The sequence below is a fragment of the Pongo pygmaeus genome, chromosome 9 (genome assembly GCF_028885625.2).
Source record: "Pongo pygmaeus isolate AG05252 chromosome 9, NHGRI_mPonPyg2-v2.0_pri, whole genome shotgun sequence".
Lineage (NCBI taxonomy): Eukaryota > Metazoa > Chordata > Mammalia > Primates > Hominidae > Pongo > Pongo pygmaeus.
In genome coordinates, this window is record NC_072382.2 from 120,946,330 (window position 1) to 120,973,141 (window position 26,812).

General features: G+C 49.6%; 3 protein-coding genes across 25 annotated transcripts in view; 2 read left to right on the plus strand and 1 right to left on the minus strand.

Moving 5' to 3' along the window:
- On the plus strand, window positions 1-4,705 carry NHERF4 (NHERF family PDZ scaffold protein 4). Of its 11 annotated transcripts, none has more exons than XM_054438507.2 (11): window positions 1-62; window positions 477-504; window positions 644-717; window positions 1,031-1,242; window positions 1,825-2,014; window positions 2,119-2,213; window positions 2,495-2,699; window positions 2,910-3,106; window positions 3,195-3,422; window positions 3,559-3,759; window positions 4,019-4,705. In XM_054438507.2, the coding sequence occupies exons 1-11, from the start codon at window positions 47-49 to the stop codon at window positions 4,046-4,048; spliced, it is 1,476 nt and encodes a 491-aa protein (XP_054294482.1). In that variant the 5' UTR covers window positions 1-46; the 3' UTR covers window positions 4,049-4,705. The 11 variants fall into 11 exon arrangements, with proteins under 11 accessions (XP_054294482.1, XP_054294481.1, XP_054294474.1 ...); XM_054438506.2 differs by having other exon boundaries at window positions 2-62; window positions 2,119-2,255; XM_054438499.2 differs by having other exon boundaries at window positions 8-62; window positions 644-1,242; window positions 2,119-2,255.
- Window positions 4,706-4,798: 93 nt separating this feature from the next.
- DRC12 (dynein regulatory complex subunit 12 homolog) lies at window positions 4,799-19,078 on the minus strand. Of its 13 annotated transcripts, XM_054438520.2 has the most exons (10): window positions 19,008-19,058; window positions 16,843-16,941; window positions 10,299-10,500; window positions 9,911-9,986; window positions 9,410-9,481; window positions 8,241-8,360; window positions 8,070-8,106; window positions 7,627-7,868; window positions 5,251-5,381; window positions 4,799-4,996 (listed from the first exon to the last, which is right to left on the minus strand). In XM_054438520.2, exons 4-10 carry the CDS (start codon window positions 9,972-9,974, stop codon window positions 4,868-4,870), a joined length of 795 nt encoding a protein of 264 aa, XP_054294495.1. In that variant the 5' UTR covers window positions 9,975-9,986; window positions 10,299-10,500; window positions 16,843-16,941; window positions 19,008-19,058; the 3' UTR covers window positions 4,799-4,867. The 13 variants fall into 13 exon arrangements, 12 of the variants coding, with proteins under 12 accessions (XP_054294495.1, XP_054294493.1, XP_054294496.1 ...); XM_054438518.2 differs by lacking the exon at window positions 16,843-16,941 and having other exon boundaries at window positions 4,799-4,991; window positions 19,008-19,078; XM_054438521.2 differs by lacking the exon at window positions 16,843-16,941 and having other exon boundaries at window positions 19,008-19,078.
- Window positions 19,079-19,103: 25 nt separating this feature from the next.
- Window positions 19,104-26,812, plus strand: part of CBL (Cbl proto-oncogene) — a 101,895-nt gene continuing 94,186 nt past the window's right edge. The window contains exon 1 of the mRNA XM_054438508.2: window positions 19,104-19,459. Coding sequence (XP_054294483.1) covers window positions 19,265-19,459 — 195 coding nt within the window. The 5' untranslated portion in view covers window positions 19,104-19,264. The remainder of the gene's footprint in view (window positions 19,460-26,812) is intronic.

The following is a 26,812-nucleotide window of genomic DNA, read 5'->3' on the forward strand; positions in this document are numbered from 1 at the left end:
TGATGAACCTTGTCCCTACCCCGAGCACTGGGTTGCTGATCCAGCTATGGAGAAAGCCGCAGGTAGGAGGCCAGGAGAAATCCTCTGCAGGGGACTTTGGGACAGGCAAGGGGCCGACTTGGAGGCTGAAGCTTTGGGACCAGGGCACACTTGATTTTGGGGCTTGGAGCCCTGAGGCAGGTAAACAAGTCAGGAGAAAAGTAATGAGTTGCTATGTGTGTCTTCCTGGTCCACACCCTGTACTGATATGCTCAGATTTATGTGCCAAGGACTTGGGGGGAGGGAAAGGGAGGGGACCGCACAATAGTCCTGTGTGTATGGCAGTGAGAAGAGAAGACCCCTGTGGAGCAGAATGGAGGGGGCATGCCCTGAGTTTGGGGGTTCCTCTGAGTCCTTTTAGTTTATGCCAATGGAAGAGGCACATCTGGGGAGAAGAATGTGACTCTCCTCCTCTCACCCACTTCTTTGCCCAGTAGATCTGCAGGACACAGCCTCGTTAACTCTGTAAGTGCCATGAGGGTTGGGGCAAGGGAAGGAAAGAATTGGAGGCAGGGAAGCGCTTCACTGCCATTAGCACCTAAACGAGATCCTGGGACCCAAGTCCAGCTGCCAGCTTGTAACTGCTTCCCCTGCCTCCTTGCAGGAAGTTTAAGTTTAACCCAAAGCTGGGCATTGATAATCCTGTCCTCTCCCTGGCCGAAGACCACAACCCCTATGGTAACTCCCTCACCCCCTGGCAACCATTCCCTTTCCCTGGAGGCACCACAGCTCCACACGGCCTCCGATCTCCTTGGTAACCACTCGCTCGGTCTCCCTCTGATAACAGCCTTGGTTGGGGGTAGAGATAGGAGGGGCCAGGCGTTTTCTCCTGTTCCAGTCCCTCTGTCCACGAACCCCACCACCCAACACCCAACCAGGCAGAAACTGCCCAGCGCCCTATCAGGACACAGGGTCTGCCAGGCACATGGCGAACCTGTACTTGGGCTGTGCCCTCTCCTCCCCCTTTTCCGCTGCCCACCTCACCCTCCAGATCCCTGGAGCCTGGAGCGGCCTCGCTTCTGTTTACTGAGCAAAGAGGAGGGCAAGAGTTTTGGCTTCCACCTGCAGCAGGAGCTGGGCAGGGCTGGGCATGTGGTGTGCAGGGTGGACCCAGGCACCTCTGCCCAGCGCCAGGGTCTTCAGGAAGGAGACAGGATCCTGGCGGTGAACAACGATGTTGTGGAACACGAAGACTATGCGGTGGTAAGGCTGTGGTCCAGGAGAGCATGCTAGCACCTCAGAAAGAGAAGCGGGTTGCCCAGTCCCCTGGGCACTATGGCAGCAGGGCACAAGCCTCACTCCCCTACACCCCAGGATTTAGAAGTGCCCAAGTCAGAAGGGTTGGGGAAGGCATCTAGAAAGCCGATTCCTGCCGGGTGCAGTGGCTCACGCCTGTAATCCCAACACTTTGGGAGGCCGAGGCGGGAGGATCACCCAAGGTCAGGAGCTCAAGACCAGCCTGGCCAACATGGCAAGACCCTGTCTCTACTAAAAATACAAAAATTAGCCAGGTGTGGTGGCAGATGCCTGTAATCCCAGCTACTCAGGAGGCTGAGGCAGGAGAATCACTTGAACCCGGGAGGCGGAGGTTGCGGTGAACTAAGATGGCACCATTGCACTCCAGCCTGGGCGACAAGAGCGAAACTCCGTCTCAAAAAAAAGAAAAAGAAAAAGAAAAAGAAAAAAAGCCGATTCCCTTGGCAAAAAAAATGTGGATTCCAGGGAGGTCCTGGGGGTTGGCAAGAGGGTCTAGACCAAACCCACGCCCACGTGCCCTCTGTCCAGGTGGTACGCCGCATCCGGGCCAGCAGCCCTCGTGTGTTGCTGACAGTATTGGCACGGCATGCACATGACGTGGCCCGAGCTCAGCTGGGAGAAGATGCCCACCTCTGTCCCACCCTAGGCCCAGGGGTCCGGCCCCGGCTGTGCCACATAGTGAAAGATGAGGGTGGTTTTGGCTTCAGTGTCACCCATGGTGAGCCCAGAGGGTGCGAGGGGGCGGCAAGGATGAGGGATCTCAGCCCCTATTCAGGGCAGGCAGGCAACAGACTGGACCTTGCTTTTTTTTTTCATTTCTAGGCAATCAGGGTCTTTTCTGGTTGGTGCTAAGTACCGGAGGAGCAGCTGAGCGGGCAGGGGTGCCCCCCGGGGCCCGGCTGCTGGAAGTGAATGGGGTCAGTGTGGAGAAGTTCACTCACAACCAACTCACCAGGAAGGTGTGGCTGCCTGTCTCCCACTCTCCTCCCCCAATCCGGGCCTGGGCCCCACCTCGGGAAGATGCCTCCTCCCCCATGTGCCTAACCTCCTTATCTGGTCTCCTACCTTTATCACCATCCTCCCCCTCTACAGTTTGTGCCAGGCTCCACTTAGTGCCTGGGAGGAGGGGCTGTGGGGGGAGCATGCCTCTTCTCTCCCTGCCCAGGTGTTATACTGATGCCTTGCTGGGTCCCCACAGCTTTGGCAGAGTGGACAGCAGGTGACCTTGCTGGTGGCAGGGCCAGAGGTGGAGGAACAGTGTCGCCAGCTGGGATTGCCCCTGGCTGCACCCCTGGCAGAGGGCTGGGCACTGCCCACCAAGCCCCGCTGTCTGCACCTAGAGAAAGGGCCCCAGGGTTTTGGGTTCCTGCTCCGGGAGGAAAAGGGCCTTGACGGTCGCCCTGGTGAGTGGGAGCCCTGGGGGTGGTGGGGGAAGGTGGGCCTTGAGGTGGGTACACAAGTGTATACACACCTTTCAGTGCACCGAAGAGGTGTCCCTGTCTGAGCTCTGGCCCTGGGCCACCTCTTCCTGTTCACTCTGGGGTCAGTCCCCTGGTGTACACACAGTGGCCTAGGATAGTTGGAGAGGAGCAGTGAGGATGTCTATGCCCCAGGACAGTTCCTGTGGGAGGTGGACCCGGGACTGCCAGCCAAGAAGGCTGGGATGCAGGCTGGGGACCGGCTGGTGGCTGTGGCTGGGGAGAGCGTGGAGGGGCTGGGCCACGAGGAGACAGTGTCCAGGATCCAGGCGCAGGGCTCCTGTGTCTCCCTCACTGTCGTCGACCCTGAGGCTGACCGCTTCTTTAGCATGGTGCGTGCTGAGGGGCAGGGGCTAGGGTTGGGGCAGGAGTGGGGCAGGGCTTGGGTCCAACAGATTTGCTCTACCTGCCACCTTCCAGGTTCGCCTATCCCCACTCCTCTTCTCGGAGAACACAGAGGCTCCCGCCTCGCCCCAGGGCAGCAGCTCAACCTCACTGGTTGAGACAGAGAACCCTTCACTTGAAGACACAAGCGTGCCTTCTGTCCCTCTTGGCTCCCGACAGTGCTTCCTGTACCCTGGGCCTGGTGGCAGCTATGGCTTCCGACTCAGTTGTGTGGCCAGTGGGCCTCGTCTCTTTATCTCCCAGGTGACTGATGCCCCATGGATCTTGAATCCCTTCGATCCTTTGCTGCCCGATCAGTCTTCCTCTGCTTCCCTCCCAGAGCCTTAAGCCAGAAACTTTCCCCTGGTGTCCCCTGTTCTGCATGATCCCACACCACCAGGTGACTCCAGGAGGCTCAGCTGCCCGGGCTGGGTTGCAAGTGGGAGATGTGATTCTGGAAGTGAACGGGTATCCTGTTGGGGGACAGAATGACCTGGACAGGCTTCAGCAGCTGCCTGAGGCTGAGCCACCCCTCTGCCTGAAGCTGGCAGTCAGGTCTCTGTGGGGCTTGGAAGCCTGGATTCCCCCTGGGGCTGCAGAGGTGAGGAAGAAGAAACAGATGGCACCGTGAGTAGCTACAGAAGGGCAGGGAGGAGTGAGAAAGAAGGGCAGAGTGGGCGAGGTACAAGATGAAGCCATGTGGGGTATGCAGGTTGTGACTTCAGGTCATGGTAGGTGGGGACAGAAGGACTCATGAAAAAAAACCCCATTCCTGGGCATTCCAGTGCAGGGCGGGGCAAGAAAAAGGAACTCTTCTGGGTCCCACCTGGAATGACCTTCTACCTCCTTTCTCTGTATAGGACTGGGCTCTGGCCTCGGATCAGCTGTAGAGCACCCCTGCTTGGTACAGACATACTCAGGGGCTACCGTGTCTTCACTCTCCAGCCCGAGGTGGTGAAGGCAGGATGCTCTCTCTAAGCCAGACCAGAGGGACTCAGACACCACCGATCACAGGCTGGCCCAGGTGCTCCCTCCCTTCCCGCAGGCCCAACTCCCAGCAGAGGGTGTGGTTGGAGTCCCTGAAGGAGTCTGAGGCTCCAGAGGATGTCATATGGGAGCTTTGGAGAACTGTGTCCCAAGGATGAAGGTGTGGCTGTGGGTCTGGCTAGGATTGAAGCCATCTGGACCTTTTCTAGATATGACTCCAGGACCCTTGAGTGTAATGCAAAAATTTGGAGCCCAGCTATGCCTGCCCTCTGTGGGTGCCTTAGCACTGCGGGAGGGTGGTGCTTGGTTACCGTTGCATTTGTTATAGAAATGGCCGTTCCCCATAAATCTGACTGCCTGTGTTTGTGTTGGTGGGGGTAAGGGGCAGTGGCGTGAAGGGACAAAAAGGGCCTCAGGCTCAAGGGGTGGGATGCGGCTCCTGCAGGAGAGAGGTTGAGACCTGGTCAAATTTCTTTCCTATCACTGAATCTCAGGGATAATGGGCCAACCCAGAACTGAGATGTCTGCATGAGAGCCACTCCTAAAAATAAACAACAACAACAACAAAAAAAAAAAAAAGAAGAAAACTAAATAAAAATAAAAATAAAAAAGATCCACTCCTCTCTGCCAAAAGGCCAGAGCCCACAGCTCTATTGAGTTCTACATCAAGACACTTTATTGCTGGGGCCTCAGAGAACACTAGAGACTAGGGGCTGGTGGCCTCAAAGATCCAGGGGGGTGAGTCCAAACTGGCGTAGCTGCTCCTTGTGCCTGGCGTGGAGTCTCAGTGCCGCCCCATCCCACTGCAGCTTGATGGCTCTCAGCTTGGCCAAGAGCCTGTCCAGACTGTCCTGCAGACATCAATATTTCAGCCCCCAGGAAGAGAGGGAAGGAGTGAGTGCTGCCCCAGGTTGGTTCGTAAACTTTCCTTGCCTAGTAGACATGGTTGTATCCCCTCTGTCTGCCCTCAGGATAGAGCAGGGCTCCCTTGGAGATGCTTCTTCTCCTTACCCCTGGGTTGTCAGTCATCACATGAGCTGGGGTTCGTGGGCACGGGGGGAGTCCTGGGTACTGGGACGGCTGGGATCCAGGGGGTGGTGCTTACGTGTAAGATTTCCTCATACTTCGCCTCCATGTCTGCCACGTGGGCCCGAAGCTGAGCCAGGGCCTGGTCCCGCTCTCCGAGAGCTTGTTCAGCCTCTTCCTGGGCAGCTGCAGCCTCCCTTTGGCATGCCTCTGGGGGTAGGCAGGATGAAAGAGAGCAGGATGGTGACACTCTATCCTTGACCAGTCTCCAAAGGTATCTGGAAAGGAGACCTCAAATGGGCTCATTCCAGACTCCCCCAGCATCACCAAATTTCCCGCAGTCCCTGTAAAAGCTGAAGCTCCTCTGAGGTATAGCAGAGAGTGGTGGGCTTGAGATAGAAGGCTCCAAAGTCGGATTACTACCTAGGGGACCACAGGCATGTCTCTTTGTGAGCCTCGATGTCGTCATTTTTTTTTTTTTTAGAGGGAATCTCACTCTCTCGCCAGGCTAGAGTGCAGTGGTACGATCTCAGCTCACTGCAACTGCTGCCTCCTGGGTTCAAGCAATTCTCCTGCCTCAGCCTCCCGAGTAGCTGGGACTACAGGCACATGCCACCACGCCCAGATAATCTTTGAATTTTTAGTAGAGATGGGGTTTCACCATGTTGGCCAGGATGGTCCCTATCTCTTGACTTTGTGATCCGCTCGCCTCGGCCTCCCAAAGTGATGGGATTACAAGCGTGAGCCACTGCGGCTGGCTGGTGTCTTCATCTTTAAAGAGAGAATGACACATCCCTCAGGGGCATGCTGTGACCTTTAAACATGATAAATGGGTGACAAAGCACCTAGCTAGTATACAGGAGGTGCTCAGTAAACATTGATTCATTGGCCGGGCGTGATGCGGATTACCTGAGGTCAGGAGTCTGAAACGAGCCTGGCCAACATGGTGAAACTCCATCTGTACTAAAAATACAAAAATTAGCCAGGCATGGTGGCGCACACCTGTAATCCCAGCTACTCGGGAGGCTGAGGCAGGAGAATTGCTTGAACGTGGGAGGCAGAGGTTGCAGTGAGCCGAGATTGTGCCATTGCACTCCAGAATGAGCGACCAGAGTGAAACTCCATCTCAAAACAAAAAACAAAAAAACCCCAAAACAACAACAAAAACAAAAACAATTGAGTGATTGATTGACTTGGAATTTGAGGTAAAGCAAAGATTAGGAAAGGAACCCAGGGTCTGAATGGCAGATAAGCAGCTCCTGGCCAACGATAGGTAAACCGAAGGCTATTTTTTTTTTTTTTTAGTTGGAATCGTACTCTGTTGCCGAGGCTGGAGTGTAGTGGTGTGATCTCAGCTCACTGCAGCCTCCACCTCCTGGATTCAAGTGATTCTCCTGACTCAGCCTCCCAAGTAGCTGAGATTACAGGCACACACCACCATGTTTGGCTAATTTTTGTAATTTTAGTAGAGATGGCATTTCACCATATTGGCCAGCCTGGTCTTGAACTCTTGGCCTCAAGCAATCCTCTCGCCTTGGCCTCCCAAAGTGCTAGGATTACAGGGGTGAGCCACTGCACCCGGTTGAAGGCATTTTTAAGGTATGAAAGCTTTGAGACCAAAATTGTGAAAGAGCTCATGTGTCATGCTGAGATATTTCAACATTATTTTGTAAGCAAGAGACAAGAGAAGAGAAGCAAAGGCTTCCTGGTTTTTAAAAATATTTTTGCTTATTACCAATGTTTATTCATTTATTTGGTGAACAGTTATTTAGGATCTACCAGGTGCTAGGTCTTGAAGATACAGAAGTAAGTAAGTCAAACATTTTCCCTTAGTTTCATTGTAGAAATCAGCTAAACTAAAAGGGAATATGTTTTGCTCACAAGAGACATGGCAGTGGTGGGGAGTTAGGGCTGGACTTGAGAGGAGGAAATGGGGTGTGAGGCCTACCTCTTCTTTTTTATTTTTATTATTATTTTTTGAGACAGAGTCTTGCTCTGTCACCCAGGCTGGAGTGCAATGGTGTGATCGTGGCTCACTGCAACCTCTGCCTCCCAGGTTCAAGCGATTCTCCTGCCTCAGCCTCCCGAGTAGCTGGGATTACAGGTGTGCGCCACCACATCCGGCTAATTTTTAGATTTTTAGTAGAGATGGGGTTTCGTCATTTGGCCAGGCTGTTCTTGAACTCCTGACCTCAGGTGATCCGCCTGCCTTGGCCTCCCAAAGTGCTGGGATTACAGGCCTGAGCCACCGCGCCTGGCGCCTCTTCTTTACTTACAACAGAGATTCTTGGCATCCTGAACCCTCTGCTCCAGTCCTCAGTGGTGGAGGGTCAGTGAAAGTGGGGAAAGTGATCCCGGAGCCCAGACGGCAGCTTTCTGGAGCAGAGACTTTGAAGTCTACCCCTTCATGCTGCAACTGTTGGAGAGAAGGGGTTTGGAGGGTGGGGAAACCTACCTAGCTGCCCCTGAAGGCCTTTGACTTCTTCCTCCAGCTGCTTGCTGCGGGTTTGCATATCCTCTTGCAGGGCATGGCACTGGCGACTCATCTCTGGGGTGGGGGCAGTGGGCCACCAGGGACCCAGGTTGGAGATGGAGGGATGGAGAAAGGAAATGAAGTTGTGGGTGGGGAAGACTCTACTTGGTCTAGTGGAACAGGAGCACAAAGGCCTTCTTGGTTCTTTTTGTGATTCTGAGAAGCTGCAGACCATGAAAACCTGAGGAAGGGACAGGAAGCCCGACCTACCTCCCCAAGTCCAGCTTTGGATGGGGATGCTAGCCCTTCTCCCCTCCCATGGGATGATTGAGATGATGGCTATGACTGCATGTGTATCCTACACAGCATCAAGCACATGGCACCAGGCATCCTGGAAGGCCCCTGCCTGGGATCGAGGAACTTACATGCCTTTGGTTCCTGCAGGATCCTTCCTGATTTGTACTGTTCGGGAAAGACCAAGACCAGGCCTGGCAGTCGGAAGCCCTCCTTGTTTCCCTTCCTTGCATGAACTGACCCTGTTGGTTGTCCTCCTCCACGCCCCTGTCTCCTGCCCACCTGCTTAACCGACCACACACCTGCATATATGGCCTTCCCTTCACTTCGGGCCCCTTCCAGCTCAGCCTCCACCCCTTGCAGCCTCTGCCTCAGCTGGTCTTCGGAAGCCTTGGCTCGACGGGCTTCATCCCTCCGTAGAGCTGTGAGCAGTCCCAGAGCTGCTGTTAGGACTGGCTGGGGCCCACTAAATCAGCCCCCATGAACTTGATGGACTTTGCCCACCTCTAGAAATCTGGTGGTGGGGTGTCCAGCCTCTTATTCTCTCTCTGGGTTTTGTTGTTTTTGTTTTTTATCCCTAGAGTCTCACAGGTTCCTCATTATTAAGAAGTAAAAACTCCCTCCATGTTCTGGCTATAAAAAATAGCTTTCCAGATAGTCTGGCATGGTGGCTCATGCCTGTAATCACAATATTTTGGGAGGCTTAGGTGGGAGAATTGCTTGAGGCCAGGAGTTTGAGACCTGCCTGGGCAACAGAGTGAGACCTTGTCTCTATAAAATAAATAGGGCCAGGTGCAGTGGCTCACGCCTGTAATCCCAGCACTTCGGGAGGCCAAGGCTGGTGGGACACAAGGTCAAGAATTCAAGACCAGCCTGGCCAACATGGTGAAAACCCATCTCTACTAAGAATACAAAAATTAGCTGGGTGTGGTGGCCGCGTGCCTGTAATCCCAGCTACTGGGGAGGCTGAGGCTGGAGAATCACTTGAACCTGGGAGGCAGAGGTTGCAGTGAGCCGAGATCGCGCCACTGCACTCCAGCCTGGGCGACAGAGTGCAAGACTCTGTCTCAAAAAAAAAAAAAGAAAAAAAAAATTAAATAAATAAAGTAGCCAGGCATGGTGGTGTGCACCTATAATGCCAGCTACTCGGGAGGCCGAGGCGGGAAGATTGTTGGGGCCCAGGAGTTAGAGATTACAGTGAACTATGACCATACCACTGCACTCCAGCCTGGGCAATAGATCAAGATTCTGTCAAAAACAAAACAAAACAAAACAAAAAAACAAACAAAAAAAAACACCTTCCTTTATCAACTCTCACTGCCCACCTCTCTCTCATCGTTTTTCCACTAGGGGATGGTTAGGGTCAACTTAACCCCCCACCATACCTCCAACTCTCCAATCCCCCAGGATACAGAAATGCCCCATTTCACTTCCCCTTTTGCCCACCCATGCCAGCTTCTACCCTCCTTACCCAAGTGGTCTCGGAGCAGCTCCTTCTCCAATACCACCAGCCTGTGCCTGGACTCGGCCTCCACATCTGCACCTGCCGTGGCAAGTGGCAGAGCCTCAGCTCTTCATGATCTCAGCATTCCTCACTCTGTTTGCATCCTCACCCCACACCCTGCACTTTTGCTGCAGGAGACCCGAGGACCACTAAATGAGGTATCCACAGTGGCAGAGTCTACTGAAGTCAGCACCGTGTCCTCACCGACCAGCACATAACAGATATGCAAAATACACATGACAAATATATTAGGAAGGCAGAGAGCTAGATGGGGCTTAAAGGAGAGCGTGGGTGACCATCTCCCCACTTCCTCAGCTCCCTGGATCTGGCTTTGAGGACATGAAAGAGGAAGGTCAAGAGAGCTCCATCCTGTCCTGCAGAAGGCTGAATTCTCTCTGGAGGAGCTCTGCGTGGTCTTCATGGCAGAACATGGAGAAGCAGGGGGCACCTCCACCCACCATAACTCACCCCAGTTCATTTTCTTCTTCTGTGCCCCAGATTTCTTCCCTTTTTCTTTGTTTTTAGGTGGCATCTCCTTGTTGTCCTGGGAGAAGGAGGGGACCTTATGTTTAGGTCTGGACACAGGGATGCTTTCCTGAGCTTTAGACTGAACCAGGAGTCTCAAGAGAGTCTCCTGGTTCTACTCCAAATTTTCTCTCATATCCTTCAGAAAAGTCAGTTCACAGTCTCTTCGGAACCTCAGACAGGGTTGGGGTCAGTGGGGAGGATGGAGTTTTTTCTCTCAACCAGGCTGACTCTGTACAGAAGTCATTCCTCGCAACTCTCTTTTAGAGAAACGAAATCCCTGTACCTGCTCCCCACCCTCTTCCCATCATCCTAAACCCTCTCTTCCTACCTGTAGGATCCTCTCCTGCCAGTGTTGGGGCTCCCCGTGGAGTGACCCACTCGTGGGGAGTGGCAGAGAGAAGGCCCAACTAGCGAGGAGTCTGAGGCGGGGCCTGGGTCCTGGGAGCCAATCCTTGGTGGCAAATTTCTCTTGAGGGCAGGACTGAGGGCTGGAAGGTTGGGTTTCGGGAGGCTGTATGTTGTCCAGGCAACTGGGAAACATGGAGTTCATAGGAAGGTGGAATGGGCTAAATCAGCTCACAAAGTTTAAAATATCAAGGTCTCAAAGGGTCAGTTCTTTCCTTATCCCCAAATCCTAAGTATAGTTTGAAAAGAAAGGGCTTTGGAGGCCGATTAGTTATGATTCATTGCCATGTAGACATGGCCTGCAATTTGGAGACTTCCAAATTCAGATGTACACACCTGAGATAATATGTTGTGCTGATACAGAGGAAAAGGACTGACAGTAGCCATGTTGGACGACTGACATCCCAAGGTCCCACCAGCAAAATGACATTAGTAGGCTTAAAACTGAAGATCTAAGCTGGGGGCGGTGGCTCATGCCTATAATCCCAGCATTTTGAGAAGCTGAGGCAGGAGGATTACTTGAGGCCAGGAGTTCGAGACCATCCTGGACAACACAGTGAGACCTCATTTCTACAAAAAAATTAAAAAATTAGCCTGGTGTGGTGGTGCACACCTGTAGTCTCAGCTACTTGGGAGGCTGAAGCAGGAGAATCACTTGAGCCTGGGAGGTTGAGGCAGCAGTGAGCTATGATTGCATCACTGCACTCCACCCTGAATGACAGAGGGAGACCCTGTCTCAAACAAACAAAACCCCCAGACCACTGAAGATCCTCTTCAGTACACTGTAGAATGAGGGTAATAAGTGCAGGAATAGGTAGTCCAGGGAGTTTTCCACTTCAGAGAAATGAGACGCAGAGGAATAGTGGACCCATGGACTCTAGGGTACTGATCTAGAGGGATGCAAGTATGGAGGAAAGTGCTCAGGTTAGAGACAAGACATGTGAGTCTGAGTCCCAACTGTGGATATGTAAACTGAGGCGAACCATTTGACTTTGCTCAGCATCAGTTTGCTGATCTTTAATTGTTTGATTTTGTAGCTCTTGAAAAGCCTGTGTTTCAGCTGCGTGTTTACATGGCTATCTTCTCTCCTAGTGACTTAATCTATTGCTACATTTCCCCATTCCCTTGTGTGTTGATTTTCAGACAGGTGTTGAGACATTGCTTTGTGAGGCTCCCTGCAGCATAGAGTTGGTTGGGGCTCCCTCTAGTGGACTTGTTTGACCTTCTCCTGAGTTTCCTACATTTTTGCTTTTAAATTATTTACAGGGCAATAGTGGGGGTGACTCCCTTTGGGGATACTTCTTAGTGTCCTGCTTGAGCCAGGAGTGGCTGGAAGAATTAACGTTGGGGAGAGAGTATGATGGGTGGCCCTCCCTTGTCAGGCAGCCCTCACTTTCCCTCCAGCTCTGTGCTATCCTGGAGGCTTGCCATCTATCTGCCACTTGGATCTCTGGGCACCATACTGGTTAGAGTGAAAATAGCAGAAACTTCAGGACTTTTTTCCTTTTGGATTAGGGGACCTGCAGACCCTTTCTTTTCTTTAGGTTTCGTTTGATTTTTTTTTTTTTTCAGTGTCTCTCTCTGTCACCCAGGCTGGAGTGCAGTGGCATGATCACGGCTCACTACAGCCTCAGCCTCCCTGGGCCCTGGTGATCTTCCCACCTCAACCTCCTGAGTAGCTGGGACTACAGGCGCATGCCACCACACCTGGCTAATTTTTGTATTTTTTGTAGAGATGGGGTTTTACCATGTTGTCCAGCATGGTCTCGAACTCCTGGCCTCAAGCGATCCACCTGCCTCGGCCTCCCAGGGTTCTTGGATTACAGGCGTGAGCCACTGCGCCAGGCTATCTTTTTTTTTTTTTTCCTCAGACAGGGTCTCGCTCTTGTTGCCTAGGCTGGAGTACAGTGACGTGATCTCGGCTCACTGCAACCTCCACCTCCCAGGTTCAAGCAATTCTCTGCCTCAGCCTCCCGAGTAGCTGGGAATACAGGCACCCACCACCACGCCTGGCTAATTTTTGTATTTTTAGTAGAGATGGGGTTTCATCATCTTGGCCAGGCTGGTCTTGAACTCCTGACCTCGTGATCCACCCGCCTCAGCCTCCCAAAGTGCTGGGATTACAGGCGTGAGCCACTCCACCTGGCCTTCTTTCTTTAGGTACTTCTCTTCAACTCTGTCACCCTCAATATTTTTGGTCCATTGCCTATTGTCAGGAGCAGATCCATAGAAATAGCCACAAGAGGCTGGGTGCGGTGACTCACGCCTGTAATCCCAGCACTTTGGGAGGCTGAGGCAGGCAGATCATGAGGTCAGGAGTTCGAGACCAGCCTGGCCAACATTATTAAACCCTGTCTCTGCTAAAAAATACAAAAATTAGCTGGGCATGGTGGCACGTGCCTGTAATCCCAGCTACTGGGGAGGCTGAGGCAGCAGAATCGCTTGAACCCAGGGAGCGGAGGTTGCAGTAAACCGAGATTGCGCCACTGCACTCCAGCCTGGGCAGCAGAGCAAGACTCCATCTCAAAAAAAAAAAAAAAAAAAAAAAGCCCCAAGATCTGGAATTGAAAAGTCCTTCTTCTGGGTAGTGGGTAACTTCAGGCAGAGGCTGGTTCATGCTTGTCACCTTGGTGGCTGCACGGCACTTACATGAACTTCTGGGCATTTTACAGAGCAAAGAGAGGAGCCAGTCTTGACTTCCCAAGTGCTTATAGCTCCTGTAACTCAGAGTCAACTAATCTTGTGGACATCTCCCAAATCTGGAGGATATTTTTCTTCTAATCTTTTATTTATTTATTTTTGAAGCCAGTGGAATTTAGTAGTGGGGTCCTGTATACCAACTTTAGTGACTATAAACCAAAAATAAAATTCTAAGCCTGCCAGCCATCTGAGTGGACCCCTCCTCTAGGCCAAGGGCTTTCCAAAGTGAACCTGAAGAACTAGTTCAGGCTGTGATGGGAAGGGGGAGCCGGACATGCCTCAACATACCCTCCTCCCTTTTAGAATTACTGATAGAACACACTCTTTAAATCTGGTAAGAAACATTTACAGGCCTGGTGGCTCATGCCTGTAATTTCAGCACTTTGGGAGGCTGAGGCGGGCAGATCACTTGAGGCCAGAAGGTTGAGACTAGCCTGGGCAATGTGGTGAAACCCCATCTACACAAAAAATACAAAAGTTAGCCCAGTATGGTGGTGTGCATATGTAGTCCCAGCTACTTGGGAGGCGGAGGTGGGAGGATCACCTGAGCCTGGGAAGGTTGAGGTTGCAGTGAGCCATGATCACGCCACTGCACTCCAGTCTGGGCAATGCAGTGGCATCCTGTCTCAAAAAATAAAAAGAAAAAAGATAAGAAGAAAAAACATTTACAATCAATTCTCTCTGAGGCCTGCTACCTGGATGCTTCATCTACATGATAAAACCTCGGTCTCTTGCCAGGCACAGTGGCTCACGCCTGTAATCCCAACACTTTGGGAGGCCAAGGCAGGCGGATTCACCTGAGGTCAGGAGTTTGAGACCAGCCTGCCCAACGTGGCGAAACCCTGTCTCCACTAAAAATACAAAAAATTAGCTGGGTGTGGAGGCGGGTGCCTGTAATCCCAGCTACTTGGGAGGCTGAGGCAGGAGAATCACTTGAACCCGGGAGGTGGAGGTTGCGGTGAGCCGAGATCGCACCACTGCACTCCAGCCTGAGCAACAAGAGCAAAACTCTGTCAAAAATACAAAAACAAAAACAAAAAACCCTTGGTCTCTGCAACCCCTTATTGTAACCCAGACATTCCTTTCTATTGATTCCAGGTCTTTAGATAATAACTCTTTCAAGCAATTGTCAATTGGAAAATCTTTGAATCCATGTATGACCTGGAACCCTAACTCTAACCCTGATTCCCTTGCCCGCTTCTTCGCTTCCAGTTGTCCTGCCTTTCTAGACTGAACCAATGTACAACTTACATATATTGATTGATGTCTTATGTTTTCTTAAAATGTATATATAAAGCAAGATGGTGCAGTGGCTCACACCTGTCATCCCAGCACTTTGGGAGGCCGAGGCAGGTGGATCACCTGAGGTCAGGAGTTCAAGACTAGCCTACCCAACATGGTGAAACCCCGTCTCTACTAAAAATACAAAAAATTAGCTGAGCATTGTGGTGGGCGCCCGTAATCTCAGCTACTTGGGAGGCTGAGGCAGTAGAACCTCTTGAACCTGGGAGGCGGAGGTTGCAGTGAGCCGAGATCACGCCATTGCCCTCCAGCCTGGGCAACAAGAGTGAAATTCTGTCTGAAAAAAAAATGTATAAAGTCAAATTGTAGCTTGTTCACCTTTGGCACTTGTCCTCAGGGTCTCCTGAGAGTTGTGTCATGGGCCATTGGTCACTCATATTTGGCTCAGAATAAATCTCTTCAATATTTTACAGAGTTTGACTCTTTTCTTTGACATGACACTAATGTTAATAAGTTCTGATAACCCACTACCATCAGACCAGCTTCTTCTAATCTTGAGCATGTTTTTCATTTATTCTCCCTCTACCACCTCCTTCTCCTGTGCTGTAATGCAGTGGGGGTTCCTGTCCCTGTCCTCCTCATCTAGAAGCCTATTTGGGAGGTTTTTCTTTCTTCTTCTTCTTTTTTTTTTTTTGAGACAGAGTCTCACTCTGTGGCCCAGGCTGGAGTACAGTGGCGCGATCTCGACTCACTGCAGCCTCAATCTCCTTGGCTCAGGTGATCCTCCCACCTCAGCCTCCTGAGTAGCTAGGACTACAGGAGCACACACTGCTCCCAGCTAATTTTTTGTTTGTTTGTTGTTGTTTTTTGAGATAGAGTCTCACTCTTGTTGCCCAGGCTGGAGTGCAGTGGCGTGATCTTGGCTCACTGCAACCTCCACCTCCCAGGTTCAAGCGATTCTCCTGCCTCAGCCTCCCCAAGTAGCTGAGACTACAGGCGCTTGCCACCACGCCTGGCTAATTTTTGTATTTTTAGGAGAGACAGGGTTTTGCCATGTTGGCCAGGCTGGTCTCAAACTACTGACCTCAGGTGATCTGCTTGCCTCGGCCTCCCAAAGTGTTGGGATTACAGCCATGAGCCACTGCGCCTGGCCTATTTGTTTTTTTGAGACAGTCTCATTCTGTTGCCCTGGAGTGCAGTGGTGTGACCTCAGCTCACTGCAACATCCACCTCCCGGGTTCAAGAGATTCTTGTGCCTCAGTCTCCCGACAGCTAGGATTACAGGCATGTGCCACCACATTCAGCTAATTTTTGCATTGGTAGAGATGGGGTTTCACCATGTTGCCCAGGCTGGTCTCGAACTCCCAGTCTCAGGTGATCTGCTCGCTTTGGTCTCCAAGTGTCAGGGGCGTGTGAACCAGAGCAACTCCACCTTGAAGAGGAGCTGGATAAAATGAGGCTGAGAACTAATGGGCTGTGTTCCCAGAAGGTTAAGGCATTCTAAGTCACAGGATGAGACAGGAGGCTGGCACAAGATACAGATCATAAAGACCTTGCTGATAAAACAGTTTGCATAGAGGAGCTGGCCAAAACCCACCAAAACCAAGATGGCGACGAGAGTGACCTCTGGTCGTCCTCACTGCTGCACTCCCACCAGCGCCATGACAGATTACAAATGCCATGGCAACATCAGGAAGTTACCCTGTATGGTGTAAAAAGGGGAGGCATGAATAATCCACTCCTTGTTTAGCATATCATCAACAAATAACCATAAAAATGGTTATGTCTATGGAGTCGCCATCCTTTTGTTCCAACGCTTTCCTAATAAACTTGTTTTCACTTTACTCTATGGAGTTGCCCTGAATTCTTTCTTGTGCGAGATCCAAGAACCCGCTCTTGGGATCTGGATCAGGACCCCTTTCCTGTAACAAAAGTGCTGGGATTGCAGGCATGAGCCACTGCGCCCAGCAAATTTTTGTATTTTTTATAGAGACAGGGTTTTGCTATATTGCCCATCCTGGTCTCGAACTCCTGGGCTCAAGGAATCCATCTGCTTCAGCCTCCCGAAGTGCTGGGACTACAGGCAGGAGCTACCTTGCTTGGTCTGGGAACTTTTTTCCCATGGAAATGATTACTGTCCCCATTATACTTGTTGACATAAAGGAAACAACTGGCACAAATTTAAGTAGAGAGTTTACTTGGGCCAATTTTGAGGACAGCAATCCAGGAGCATAGATTCAAGTCGCCCTGGACAATAGGCTCAGATTATCAGATTAATAGCAGTTACAAATGTGTGTGGGTTGTTTGTTTTTTTTTTTTTTTTTTTTTTTTTTTTTTTTTGAGATGGAGTTTCACTCTTGTTGCCCAGGCTGGAGTGCAGTGGCGCGATCTCGGCTCACTGCAACCTCTGGCTCCCGGGTTCAAGCGATTCTCCTGCCTCAGCCTCCTGAGTAGCTGGGATTACAAGCGCGCACCACCACACCCAGCTATTTTTTTTTCTATTTTTAGCAGAGATGGGGTCTCACCATGTTGGCCAAGGATGGTCTCGATCTCCTGACCTCGTGTCCCACTCGCCTCGGCCTCCCAAAGTGCTGGGACTACAGGCGTGAGCCACTGCGCCCGACCTAATTTTTTTATTTTTAGTAAAGACAAGATTTCACCATGTTGGCCAAGCTGGTCTCCAACTCCTGACCTGAGGTGATCCGCCTCCCTCGGCCTCACAAAGTGCTGGGATTACAGGTGTGAGCCACTGTGCTGGGCTGAATGGATTGGATTTTAAAGCATACTTCAGGCAGAGGGAATAAGGGAATAGTCTGAGTAATGGTGATGAAAAAAGAAAGAATTGGCCAGGTGCGGTGGCTCACGCCTATGATCTCAGCACTTTGGGAGGCCGAGGAGGGCAGATCACCTCAGGTCAGGAGTTGGAGACCAGCTTGGCCAACATGGTGAAATCTCGTCTTTACTAAAAATACAAAAATTAGTCAGGTGTGGTGGCCAGCACTTGTAATCCCAGCTACTCAGGGGGCAGAGGTTGCAGTGAGCCAAGATTGTGCCACTGCACTCCAGCCCGGGTGACAGACTCTCTCAAAATAAAATAAAATAAATAAATAAATAAAAAAGAAATAATTGTATTTGATGACTTGGTGAGTCAGCTAGCATAAGACATGTGTACCAGGGAGTAGTATAAAACTACAAGTTTGTTTAGCTTGGAGTTAGAGCAACTTGTCAATTTTATTCCCGAGGCAATGGGAAGTGTTTAAAGTTTTTTTGTGATGCTGTCTGAACTATACTTTAGGAAGCCTATGGTGGCAGGATGAATTGAAGGCAGAGGAAAAGGTTTCAATATTCATAGTCCAGGGAAAAGAAACGGAGGACCTGCAACTAGGTGTTGGTACTAAGGATGGAGCTTTGCCTAGATTTTCCCTTCGTAGATTCTTCTCTTCCTGGATGGAAACTGGTAAAAGGAAATTCTTCTGATAGTAAATTATAATGTTGACTGCAAAATCAATTCTAGATAAAGGAGATTAAATTGCAAACCTAGGATGCCTGGCTGAATGGTCCCTGCATTCAAAGATATTTTCCCCTTTACAGGAGCACCTGATAAATTTAACTCCCTAATCTGTCAAGGGCTTTGTGGAAGAGCCTGGAGGGGGATCGAAGGCGGAACTGATACTGATACACCTAGGTCTGCAAACTCCCAAAACCGAGGCTCAGAATTTGTAAATTAGGGCAGGGCACTTCCCTCTTTGGAAGGGAAGTTCCTATTTTCAAAGTTCTTCCAACGGAACTTTTACATTAGAGAAGTGTAATTGACTGAGAAGTGGAAGTGACCGGGAACAGCATTTCTGTTCCCTGCGCGGGAGAGAGAACCCCCTCGGGCAGAGCCAGCAGCAGGTCAGCTTCTGAGGGGGCCCTCATGCTGGCGGCGCCGACCTGTGGTGCAATGCTCTGAGTAGGAGAATCTTAAATACATGTTTGAGATTCAATTCCCAGAAACGTAACTAGTCTTCACAAGCCAAAAAAATAAAAATAAAAAATAAAAAAAAGGAAGTGATTTCTTTTCAAGAGGTCAAAGGGCCTGGAAGAAGAGCTCCTGGCTTGAGTGTCTCAAGCCTTTCTGGGGCCTAATCCGGCTGGAATGGGCCGCAGCATTCATATTCCTGTCCTTGGTCGTGTCTTAATGAAGAATTGAAAATAATAAGGGGTGGAGAAATAACTTTCCTTTTTCTCCCACCATCCTCCCACAGTGTAAATAAACAAATAACTCTAAGCTCGATTTCCTCATTTGTCAGGCGTGGGTAAAGACTTGACATCAGGACTCTTCCACTCCATCGCCACCTGTCTTAATTTAAACATTCCCATGACCCACCCCAGAAGCGCCAACCTCCCGCCCACAAGGAGCATGGAAGTCTCGGTTTCTGGCTACTGCGCAGACTCCACCTTGGACCTACTCCCCCAACCCCCCGCCGCTCCTTTCCCCGTTTCTCCAGCAGAGGGCGCAGGCCCGAAGGTTCCGCCGGCCCCGCCCCAGCCTGGCCCCGCCCCGCCCCGGCGTAGGGGCGGGGGAGACGGGCACGGAAACCTGGCCGCGGCTTTCTGGGAGCTGTGGGCAGGCGAGCTGCTCGAAACCGGTGGCCCGGGGGTCGTCGCTGCCCAGTCCGGCCGCGGCCGGCCGCTTCCCCGACCTTACCAGTAAGCCGGTCCGCCTCCGAGACGCGGCCCGTCCGCCCCGGGCTCGCGCGCTCTGAAGGGGCGCGTCCCGCGCACTCCCGGCGCCGCCCACTCCCCTCCCCACGGCCGCTCCTCCCTCCGCCCCGATAGCCGGCGGCGGCGGCGGCGGCGGCGGCGGCGGCCGGGAGAGGCCCCTCCTTCACGCCCTGCTTCTCTCCCTCGCTCGCAGTCGAGCCGAGCCGGCGGACCCGCCTGGGCTCCGACCCTGCCCAGGCCATGGCCGGCAACGTGAAGAAGAGCTCTGGGGCCGGGGGCGGCAGCGGCTCCGGGGGCTCGGGTTCGGGTGGCCTGATTGGGCTCATGAAGGACGCCTTCCAGCCGCACCACCACCACCACCACCACCTCAGCCCCCACCCGCCGGGGACGGTGGACAAGAAGATGGTGGAGAAGTGCTGGAAGCTCATGGACAAGGTGAAAGGCCGGCCGAGCGCCCGCTGTTGCAGGGTGGGCGTGGGCGGAGGGCCGCGGGGAGGGGAACGAGCGGACGGAGGAAGCGGGGGAGGGGACGGGTCTGGTGAAGCCGGGGAGGCGCCGAGCCGCGGTGACCGGCCGGTGGCCGGGGGGCGTGGGGGCAGGGACGAGGCCGGGGGGGTGGGGGGCGGCGTGGGGGAGGGGCTGCCGTTGGGAGTCGGGGAACGCTGGGGTGCCGCGTTTGGGGTAGTCAGACAAAGATGGAGTGGGGGCTGGGGCGAAGGTTAACTGGGAAGCCAGTGGGGCGGAAGTATAATGGGGGGTGCGGAGTTTGGGGCTCTGTGCAGGGTGTAGGGATGTAGGTCACGGAATTGGCCTGGGAGGTTAGCAGGGAGGGGGTGAGGAAGAGTGATTTACCGGCTGGGGCTCTTGGCTGGGTGAGATCTGACTAGGGAATTAGGTTCATGGGCTCTGATTGAGGAACCTGGCTGGGGTCAGGACAGCTCCGCAGGGAAGCTGTGCTCTGGGTGAGAGTATAGTCCTTTCTCATTAAGATGTAACACGAAGATAAAAGACATATTGATGTTTAAGTGAGGCAAGGAAAGAACTTTCCTCCACATCTAGCGCCGGCTCAAGTTTTTTGTTACCCTCAGAAACACTGGATGTGATCCATTGCTGGTGCTGAGATATGCACTGATTAAACCACAAGTTCTGGTTAGAACTATTATCTTCTGAAAGATGGACTGGCTGAGCCTGTTAAGCAGCAGCAGATTCTGACTTCTTAATAACTTCCTCCCTACTACGCCGCTTGAGCTGGGTTCTTTTTTTCTGGTAACGGTTCTGACTCCTTATTACAGGTCCTGACTTTAAAATTGTTCGTTGAGCTTCTTTGATTACGCTTTTTTGTTTGCTTTTTGCAAGTGCGAACAAAAATAACTCCTTTATATTTAGCCACTAAGTTTGTCATTTAGGAGAATTTTACTTCCTTATAATTGTGTCTATATGATGAAATGTAGTTAGTCTCAAGTACTTAAGTGTTTAAGCAGTCGGACGCTTTGTTAGGATTCAATACGTTTTCTTGGTATTTTTCATATTCATTAATTAATTACCTTGGCAGAATTCATATTGCGTATGAAAAGTGATTAGAAGTATCTTGCACGTTCTAACAGAATGGTGTTATTTCCTCCAGGGTAAAATTTGGTTTTCTTTGGTTCCTCCCTGAGCCTCGGTTCCTCTTCTGTAAAGTTCTTCATGGGTTGTTTTGGACTAGAAACCGCTAATAAAATGATTATGAAGCACTTAGCCAATGTAATGTGCAATTTAAATGCTTAATAAATCCTGTGTGTGAATTAACACTCCTGTAGTGCATGCCAGTGGTTTCACAGCCACCTGTTTAGGGCTGGTTTTTCTCATGTTAAATAATTGGTATTGTAATTAATGACACAAGTATTTGTGTGTTGATTATATTGGTGGTGTAGTACTAATTTTATTATTAGAAATTATAATAAAATCCTTACAGAAAGTTTAGGTGTGTAAAGGAAACTTTAAATGTGTCGACTCCTTTAAAAAAAAAACACATCGAACATATTCAAATGCTAAAGTTTGTTAGTTTGCTTTTTAGGGATTTATCGTTAAGGACTAAAAAATTTACTCTGGCATAGAAAAAATACTTTTCTAATGAGTGTCTCGTATCAGACATGTGGGTGCAGTACAATCAAAATTGTGTTGATTAGTGGCCTCTGCTTAAGAATAATCTGTTTACTAAAGAGTTTCTGTATTCTGTATTCTTTTTCTTCTGAGACGGAGTTTACGCTCTTGTTACCTAGGCTGGAGTGCATGGTGCGATCTCGGCTCACGGCAACCTCCGCCTCCTAGGTTCAAGAGATTCTCGTGCCTCAGCCTCCCGAGTAGCTGGGATTACAGGTGCGTGCCACCATGCCCAGCTAATTTTTTGTATTTTTAATAGAGACTGGGTTTCATCATGTTGACCAGGCTGGTCTCGAACTCCTGACCTCAGGTGATCCATGCGCCTTGGCCTCCCAAAGTGCTGGGATTACAGGCGTGAGCCACTGGGCCCGGCCCTGTATTCTTAAAGAATAAGAGTGTTCTGTATTCTTATTAAAGTGTTTCTGTAAATACAGAGTAAGTTATAGATAGTCCTATTCTACAAGGTAGCCCAAATAAAATCCTCGTTTAAGTCTTACTCTTTCATCTATTTAAAGTATGTGTATTGAATTTTGATTTATTCTGCAGAATGTTTAATTATTTGGGAAGAATAAAGAGGACTCAAAGTTTAGACTCAAATTACTTTTCAGGTTTGATAGTTTCACGGAAAGTAGGCTTCTAGCTTTTCCATTCCAGTGTAGGGAGAGGGATATTTTATTTTTGTATTACTTGCCTTGGAAGTTGGTTTTAGTACTGCTGTTCCCCCCTTATCACGTATTTCTAGTTGCTCTGAAAACGTAGTACCTTCTGATGTGTTAGTCTGATAGGTTTATATTGCTTTCCAGATTTTCTGAATACCTGTGTGATGTTACTAGATTGCACCATCTCTTTTATATGTTTTGAGCATAAGGTGTCCTCTTTTTTCACTTTATTTTTATTGTTGAAAGTCTTAAATGTGTCACCACACCTTGACTTCATGTGCTATAAGTGGTGAAGAACCTACTGTCAAATCCACAGATGTCCCACACATTTAATTCTTTTTAACAAAATTTCTGGGCCGGGCCCCGTGGCTCATGCCTGTAATCCCAGCACTTTGGGAGGCCGAGGTGGGCGGCTCACTTGAGGTCAGGAGCTCCAGACCAGCCCTGCCAACATGGTGAAACGCTGCCTCTACTAAAAAATACAAAAATTAGCTGGGCGTGGTGGCGGACGCCTGTAATCCCAGCTACTTGGGAGGCTGAGACAGGAGAATCCCTTGAACCTGGGGCAGAGGTTGCAGTGAGCCAAGATCGCACCACTGCACTCTAGCCTGAGCGACAGAGCGAGACTCCATCTCAAAAAAAAAAAAAAAGTCTGTTTAATTCCTTTAAATGACACACATTTAGTTCTAAGTCACCATCTCATACCTGCTTTATCTTTGTTGTTGAAGCTGGATGAGTATTATTCCAGCCAACTCTTAATTAGTTTATTAAATTAGCACTGGGAACTGTTAGTCTCTTTCCTTCCTCCAATATTGGATATATACAGATGGAAAAGTTGGCATAAGTCATGAGTTCTGGTTAACATAGGCCCGATTTACTAATCCATTATGGAACTTAAACTTACTGTTGGAAAAATGTTTGTGCTAGAATGCTTGTTATTAAACAAAAGTTAGACCCTCTGGTTTTCTTTTTGCCACCCCAGGATATTGTAATAAACATGCGCATAAATACTTGTATGTGAAGTGGCTTGTAAGCCAAAAGACAATTGGGCAGGGAGGAGAGGAGTGGGAAGTGGAGAGAAAAGAGAAAAAGTCACCTAAATTGGCCTTAAGTGTATGCCGGGCTCACACCTGTAATCCCAACACTTTGGGAGGATGAGGTAGGCAGATCATTTGATCCCAGCTTCAGCCCAGGAATTCCAGACCAGCCTGGGCAACATGGCGAAACCCTGTCTCTACAGAAAATACACATATTAGCCAGGCGTGGTGGTGCCTTCCTCTAAGTTCGAGCTGCTAGGGAGGATCACTTGAGCCTGGGAGATCGAGGCTGCAGTGAGCTGTTGAGCAAGCCACTGCACTCCAGCCTGGGCAACAGAGTGACACCCTGTCTCAAAAACAAATAAATTGCTTTAAATGTAAATTTAAAAGTATCAAGGTGTTTAATTTAGTAAGAGACTTTATTTATTTATTTATTTGCTCTGTCACCCAGGCTGGAATGCAGTGGCATGATCTCGGCTCACTGTTTCCTCTACCTCCCAGGTTCAAATGATTTTCGTGCCTCAGCCACCAAGTAGCTGGGATTCTAGGCATGTGCCACCACACCTGGCTAATTTTTCTTTTTTTTTTTTTTTTTTTTTTACTAGAGACGGATTTTCACCATGTTGGCCAGGCTGCTCTCGAACTCCTGGCCTCAATTGATCTGCCCACCTCAGCCTCCCAAAGTGCTGAGGTGGGATAACAGGCATGAGCCACCGCGCCTGGCTCAATTTAGTAAGAGACTTTAAATTCCATTATGAAATAGAACACAGGTTGGCAAACTTTTTCTGTAAAGGGAGGTTTCAGGGCCACTGTAAATACAGTAATCCTCCACTATTCTGGGGGATATGTTCAAGACACCCAGTGGATGCCTGAAAACCCCCGATAGTACTGAACCCTGTACATATACTATGTTTTTCCTATACATACATACCTGTGATAAAGCTTAATTTATAAATTAGGCACAGTAAGAGATTAACAACAATAATGAAAGAATACAATTACAAAATATACTATAGTAAAAGTTATATAAATGTAGTCTTCCAAAATATCTTATTGTAGGCTGGGTGCGGTGGCTCATGCCTGTAATCCCAGCACTTTGGGAGGCCGAGGCAAGCGGATCACCTGAGATCAGGAGTTTGAGACCAGTCTGGCCAAAAAGGTGAAACCCTGTCTCTACTAAAAATACAAAAATTAGCCGGGCATGGTGGTGGGTGCCTGTAATCCCACCTACTTGAGAGACTGAGGCAGGAGAATCGCTTGAACCCGGGAGGCAGAGGTTGCAGTGAGGTGAGACTGCTCCATTGCACTCCAGCCTGGGCAACAAGAGTGAAACTCTGTCTCAAAAACAACAACAAAAAATCTTATTGTATGGTACTGCAGGTAATGGAAACCTCAGATACGGGGAGATACTGTATTTTAGGCTTTGCTGGGCACACACTAAGTCTCATATTCTTTGTTGTTATTGTTACAACTCTTTTTATTTTTTATTTTTTGAGGTAGAGGCTCCCTCTGTCGCCCAGGCTGGAGTGCAATGGCATGATCTCAGCTCACTGCAACCTCTCCCTCCTGGGTTCAAGCAATTCTCTTGCCTCAACCTCCCAAGTAGCTGGGATTACAGGTGCCTGCCAGCACACCCAGCTAATTTTTGTGTTTTTAGTAGAAATGGGGTTTTGCCATGTTGGCTAGGCTGGTCTCGAACTCCTGACCTCAAGTGATCTGCCCGCCTCAGCCTCCCAAAGTGCTGGAACTACAAGCATGAGCCACCGCGCCCGGTGGTTGTTGTTACTCTTTAAAAATGTGAAAGCCACAAAAAAAGGATGCAGGTGATAATTTGCCCACTCCTGAAGTAGAGCATCTATTTTAGGTTTGAATTTTCTTTTTCTTTTATTTTATTATTATTTTTGAGATGGAGTTCCACTCTTGTTGCCCAGGCTGGAGTGCAGTGGCACGATCTCGGCTCACCGCAGCCCCTGCCTCCCAGGTTCAAGTGATTCTCCTGCCTCAGCCTCCCCAGTAGCTGGGATTACAGGCATGTGTCACCATGCCCGGCTAATTTTGTATTTTTAGTAGAGATGGGGTTTCTCCATGTTGGGCAGGCTGGTCTCGACCTCCTGACCTCAGGTGATCTGCCCACCTCGGTCTTCCAAAGTGAGCCACTGCGCCCGGCCCTTATTTTTAATTAGCTTATATAATTGAAACATTAAGGTATTGATGATTTTTAAATGGGATATAGTGTATTAGAAAAATACATTTAAAAGCATGAGCTTAAAAAAATTACATTTTTTTGGATTTAAAAAAATATTTTATTGGCTGGGTGTGTGGTGGCTCACACTTATAATCCCAGCACTTTGGGAGCCGAGGCGGGTGGATCACCTGAGGTCAGGAGTTCGAGACCAGCCTGACCAACATGGAGAAACCCTGTCTCTACTAAAAATACAAAAAATTTGCTGGGTGTAGTGGTGCATTCCTATAATCCCAGCTATTCCGGAGGCTGAGGCAGGAGAATCGCTTGAACCCGGGAAGTGGAGGCTGCGGCGAGCCGAGATCGCACCATTGCACTCCAGCCTGGGCAAGAAGAGCAAAACTCCATCTCAAAAAAAAGAAATATATGTATATATTTTTATTCATTATTATTAACTAGTAGTATTTTTAAAAATAGAGACGGGGTCAGGCCGGGCATGGTGGCTCACGCCTGTAATCCCAGCACTTTGGGAGGCTGAGGCTGGGGGATCACCTGAAGTCAGGAGTTTGAGACCAGCCTGGCCAACATGGTGAAACCCTGTTTCTACCAAAATAACAAAATTAGCTGAGCATGATGGCGGGTGCCTGTAATCCCGGCTACGGGAGGCAGAGGTTGCAGTGAGCCAAGATCGTGCTACTGCCCTCCAGCCTGAGTGACAGAGCAAAACGCCGTCTCAAAAAAAAAAAAAAAGAAAAAAAAATAGAGAAGGAGTCTGACAGTGTTGCCCAGGCTGGTCTCAAACTCTTGAGCTCAAATAATTCTCCCACCTCAGCCTTCCACAGTGTTGGGATTACAGGCGTGAGCCACTGCACCCAGCCAAGAAAGTATTTTTAAAAGATGATTATTTCCTTCCTTCTAACTTTTCCTGCCTTACCCTATCCACCTTGCCTGCCTTGTGCCTCCTAAAGGCACCTCAGGAAACTTTCTGTATTTTGGAAGTGAGATACACTTAGAATTTGCAAATTAGTATATAGCATTTAATTGGACTACTACTTCACTCCCTCCCTTCCTTCTTAGCTTCCTGTGTTTGCGTACACAAGCATAGTGGTAGGTATTAAGTTTTTACACTCTAGGAGATTACATTATAAATGGTATATAAGTGATGTGACTATAGGAGAAATATGTCTGAAGTGATGAGGATCTCTTAAGTTTAAACATCTTTCTTCTGTGTGTGAAATGTGTCAGTATTTTTTCTGTATTTATCTCAACCTCTCAGGATTGTAAAGTCCTTGAGGGTAGCACCTGTAACCTGCTTATCTCCTGCAATATCCAGTTATGGAGCCTTCTGTAATAGTAGATACTTTGTAAGTTTTTTGGTTTTGTTTTTTTAAAAAAGAGATTTATTTATTTATTTTTTAGTACACTTGGAAGAGGGCCAAGTGGGTGACTTGAGACCAAGTGCCTATTTTTATTTTTATTTATTTTTTACTTAAGAGACAGAGTCTTGCTCTGATGCCCAGGCTGGAGTGCAGTGTCACAATCATAGCTCACTGCATCCTTAAGCGTCTGGGCTCAAGCCATCCTCCCGCCTTGGCCTTCCAAAGTTCTGGGATTATAGTCACAAGCCACTGCACCCAGCTAGTAGTTGGCTTTGTGTGCCCGCAAGGAATAACTGCATGGAAAAGGTATGGAGGGGGGCATCCATCTTTTCTTTTCTTTTTTTTTTTTTTTTGAGACGGAGTCTCACTCTGTTGCCTCAGGCTGGAGT

Coding starts and splice junctions, on each gene's coding strand:
- NHERF4 (XM_054438499.2), top strand. CDS start 715: ATGGTAACTCCCTCACCCCCTGGCAACCATTCCCTTTCCCTGGAGGCA. Junction 2,015..2,118: donor TGGCTTCAGTGTCACCCATG/GTGAGCCCAGAG, acceptor TTTCATTTCTAG/GCAATCAGGGTCTTTTCTGG. Junction 3,760..4,018: donor TTCCCCCTGGGGCTGCAGAG/GTGAGGAAGAAG, acceptor TTCTCTGTATAG/GACTGGGCTCTGGCCTCGGA.
- DRC12 (XM_054438513.2), bottom strand. CDS start 10,520: ATGAACTCCATGTTTCCCAGTTGCCTGGACAACATACAGCCTCCCGAA. Junction 9,987..10,298: donor GGCAGGAGAGGATCCTACAG/GTAGGAAGAGAG, acceptor TCCTTCTCCCAG/GACAACAAGGAGATGCCACC. Junction 5,382..7,626: donor AGGCCTTCAGGGGCAGCTAG/GTAGGTTTCCCC, acceptor GCCTACCCCCAG/AGGCATGCCAAAGGGAGGCT.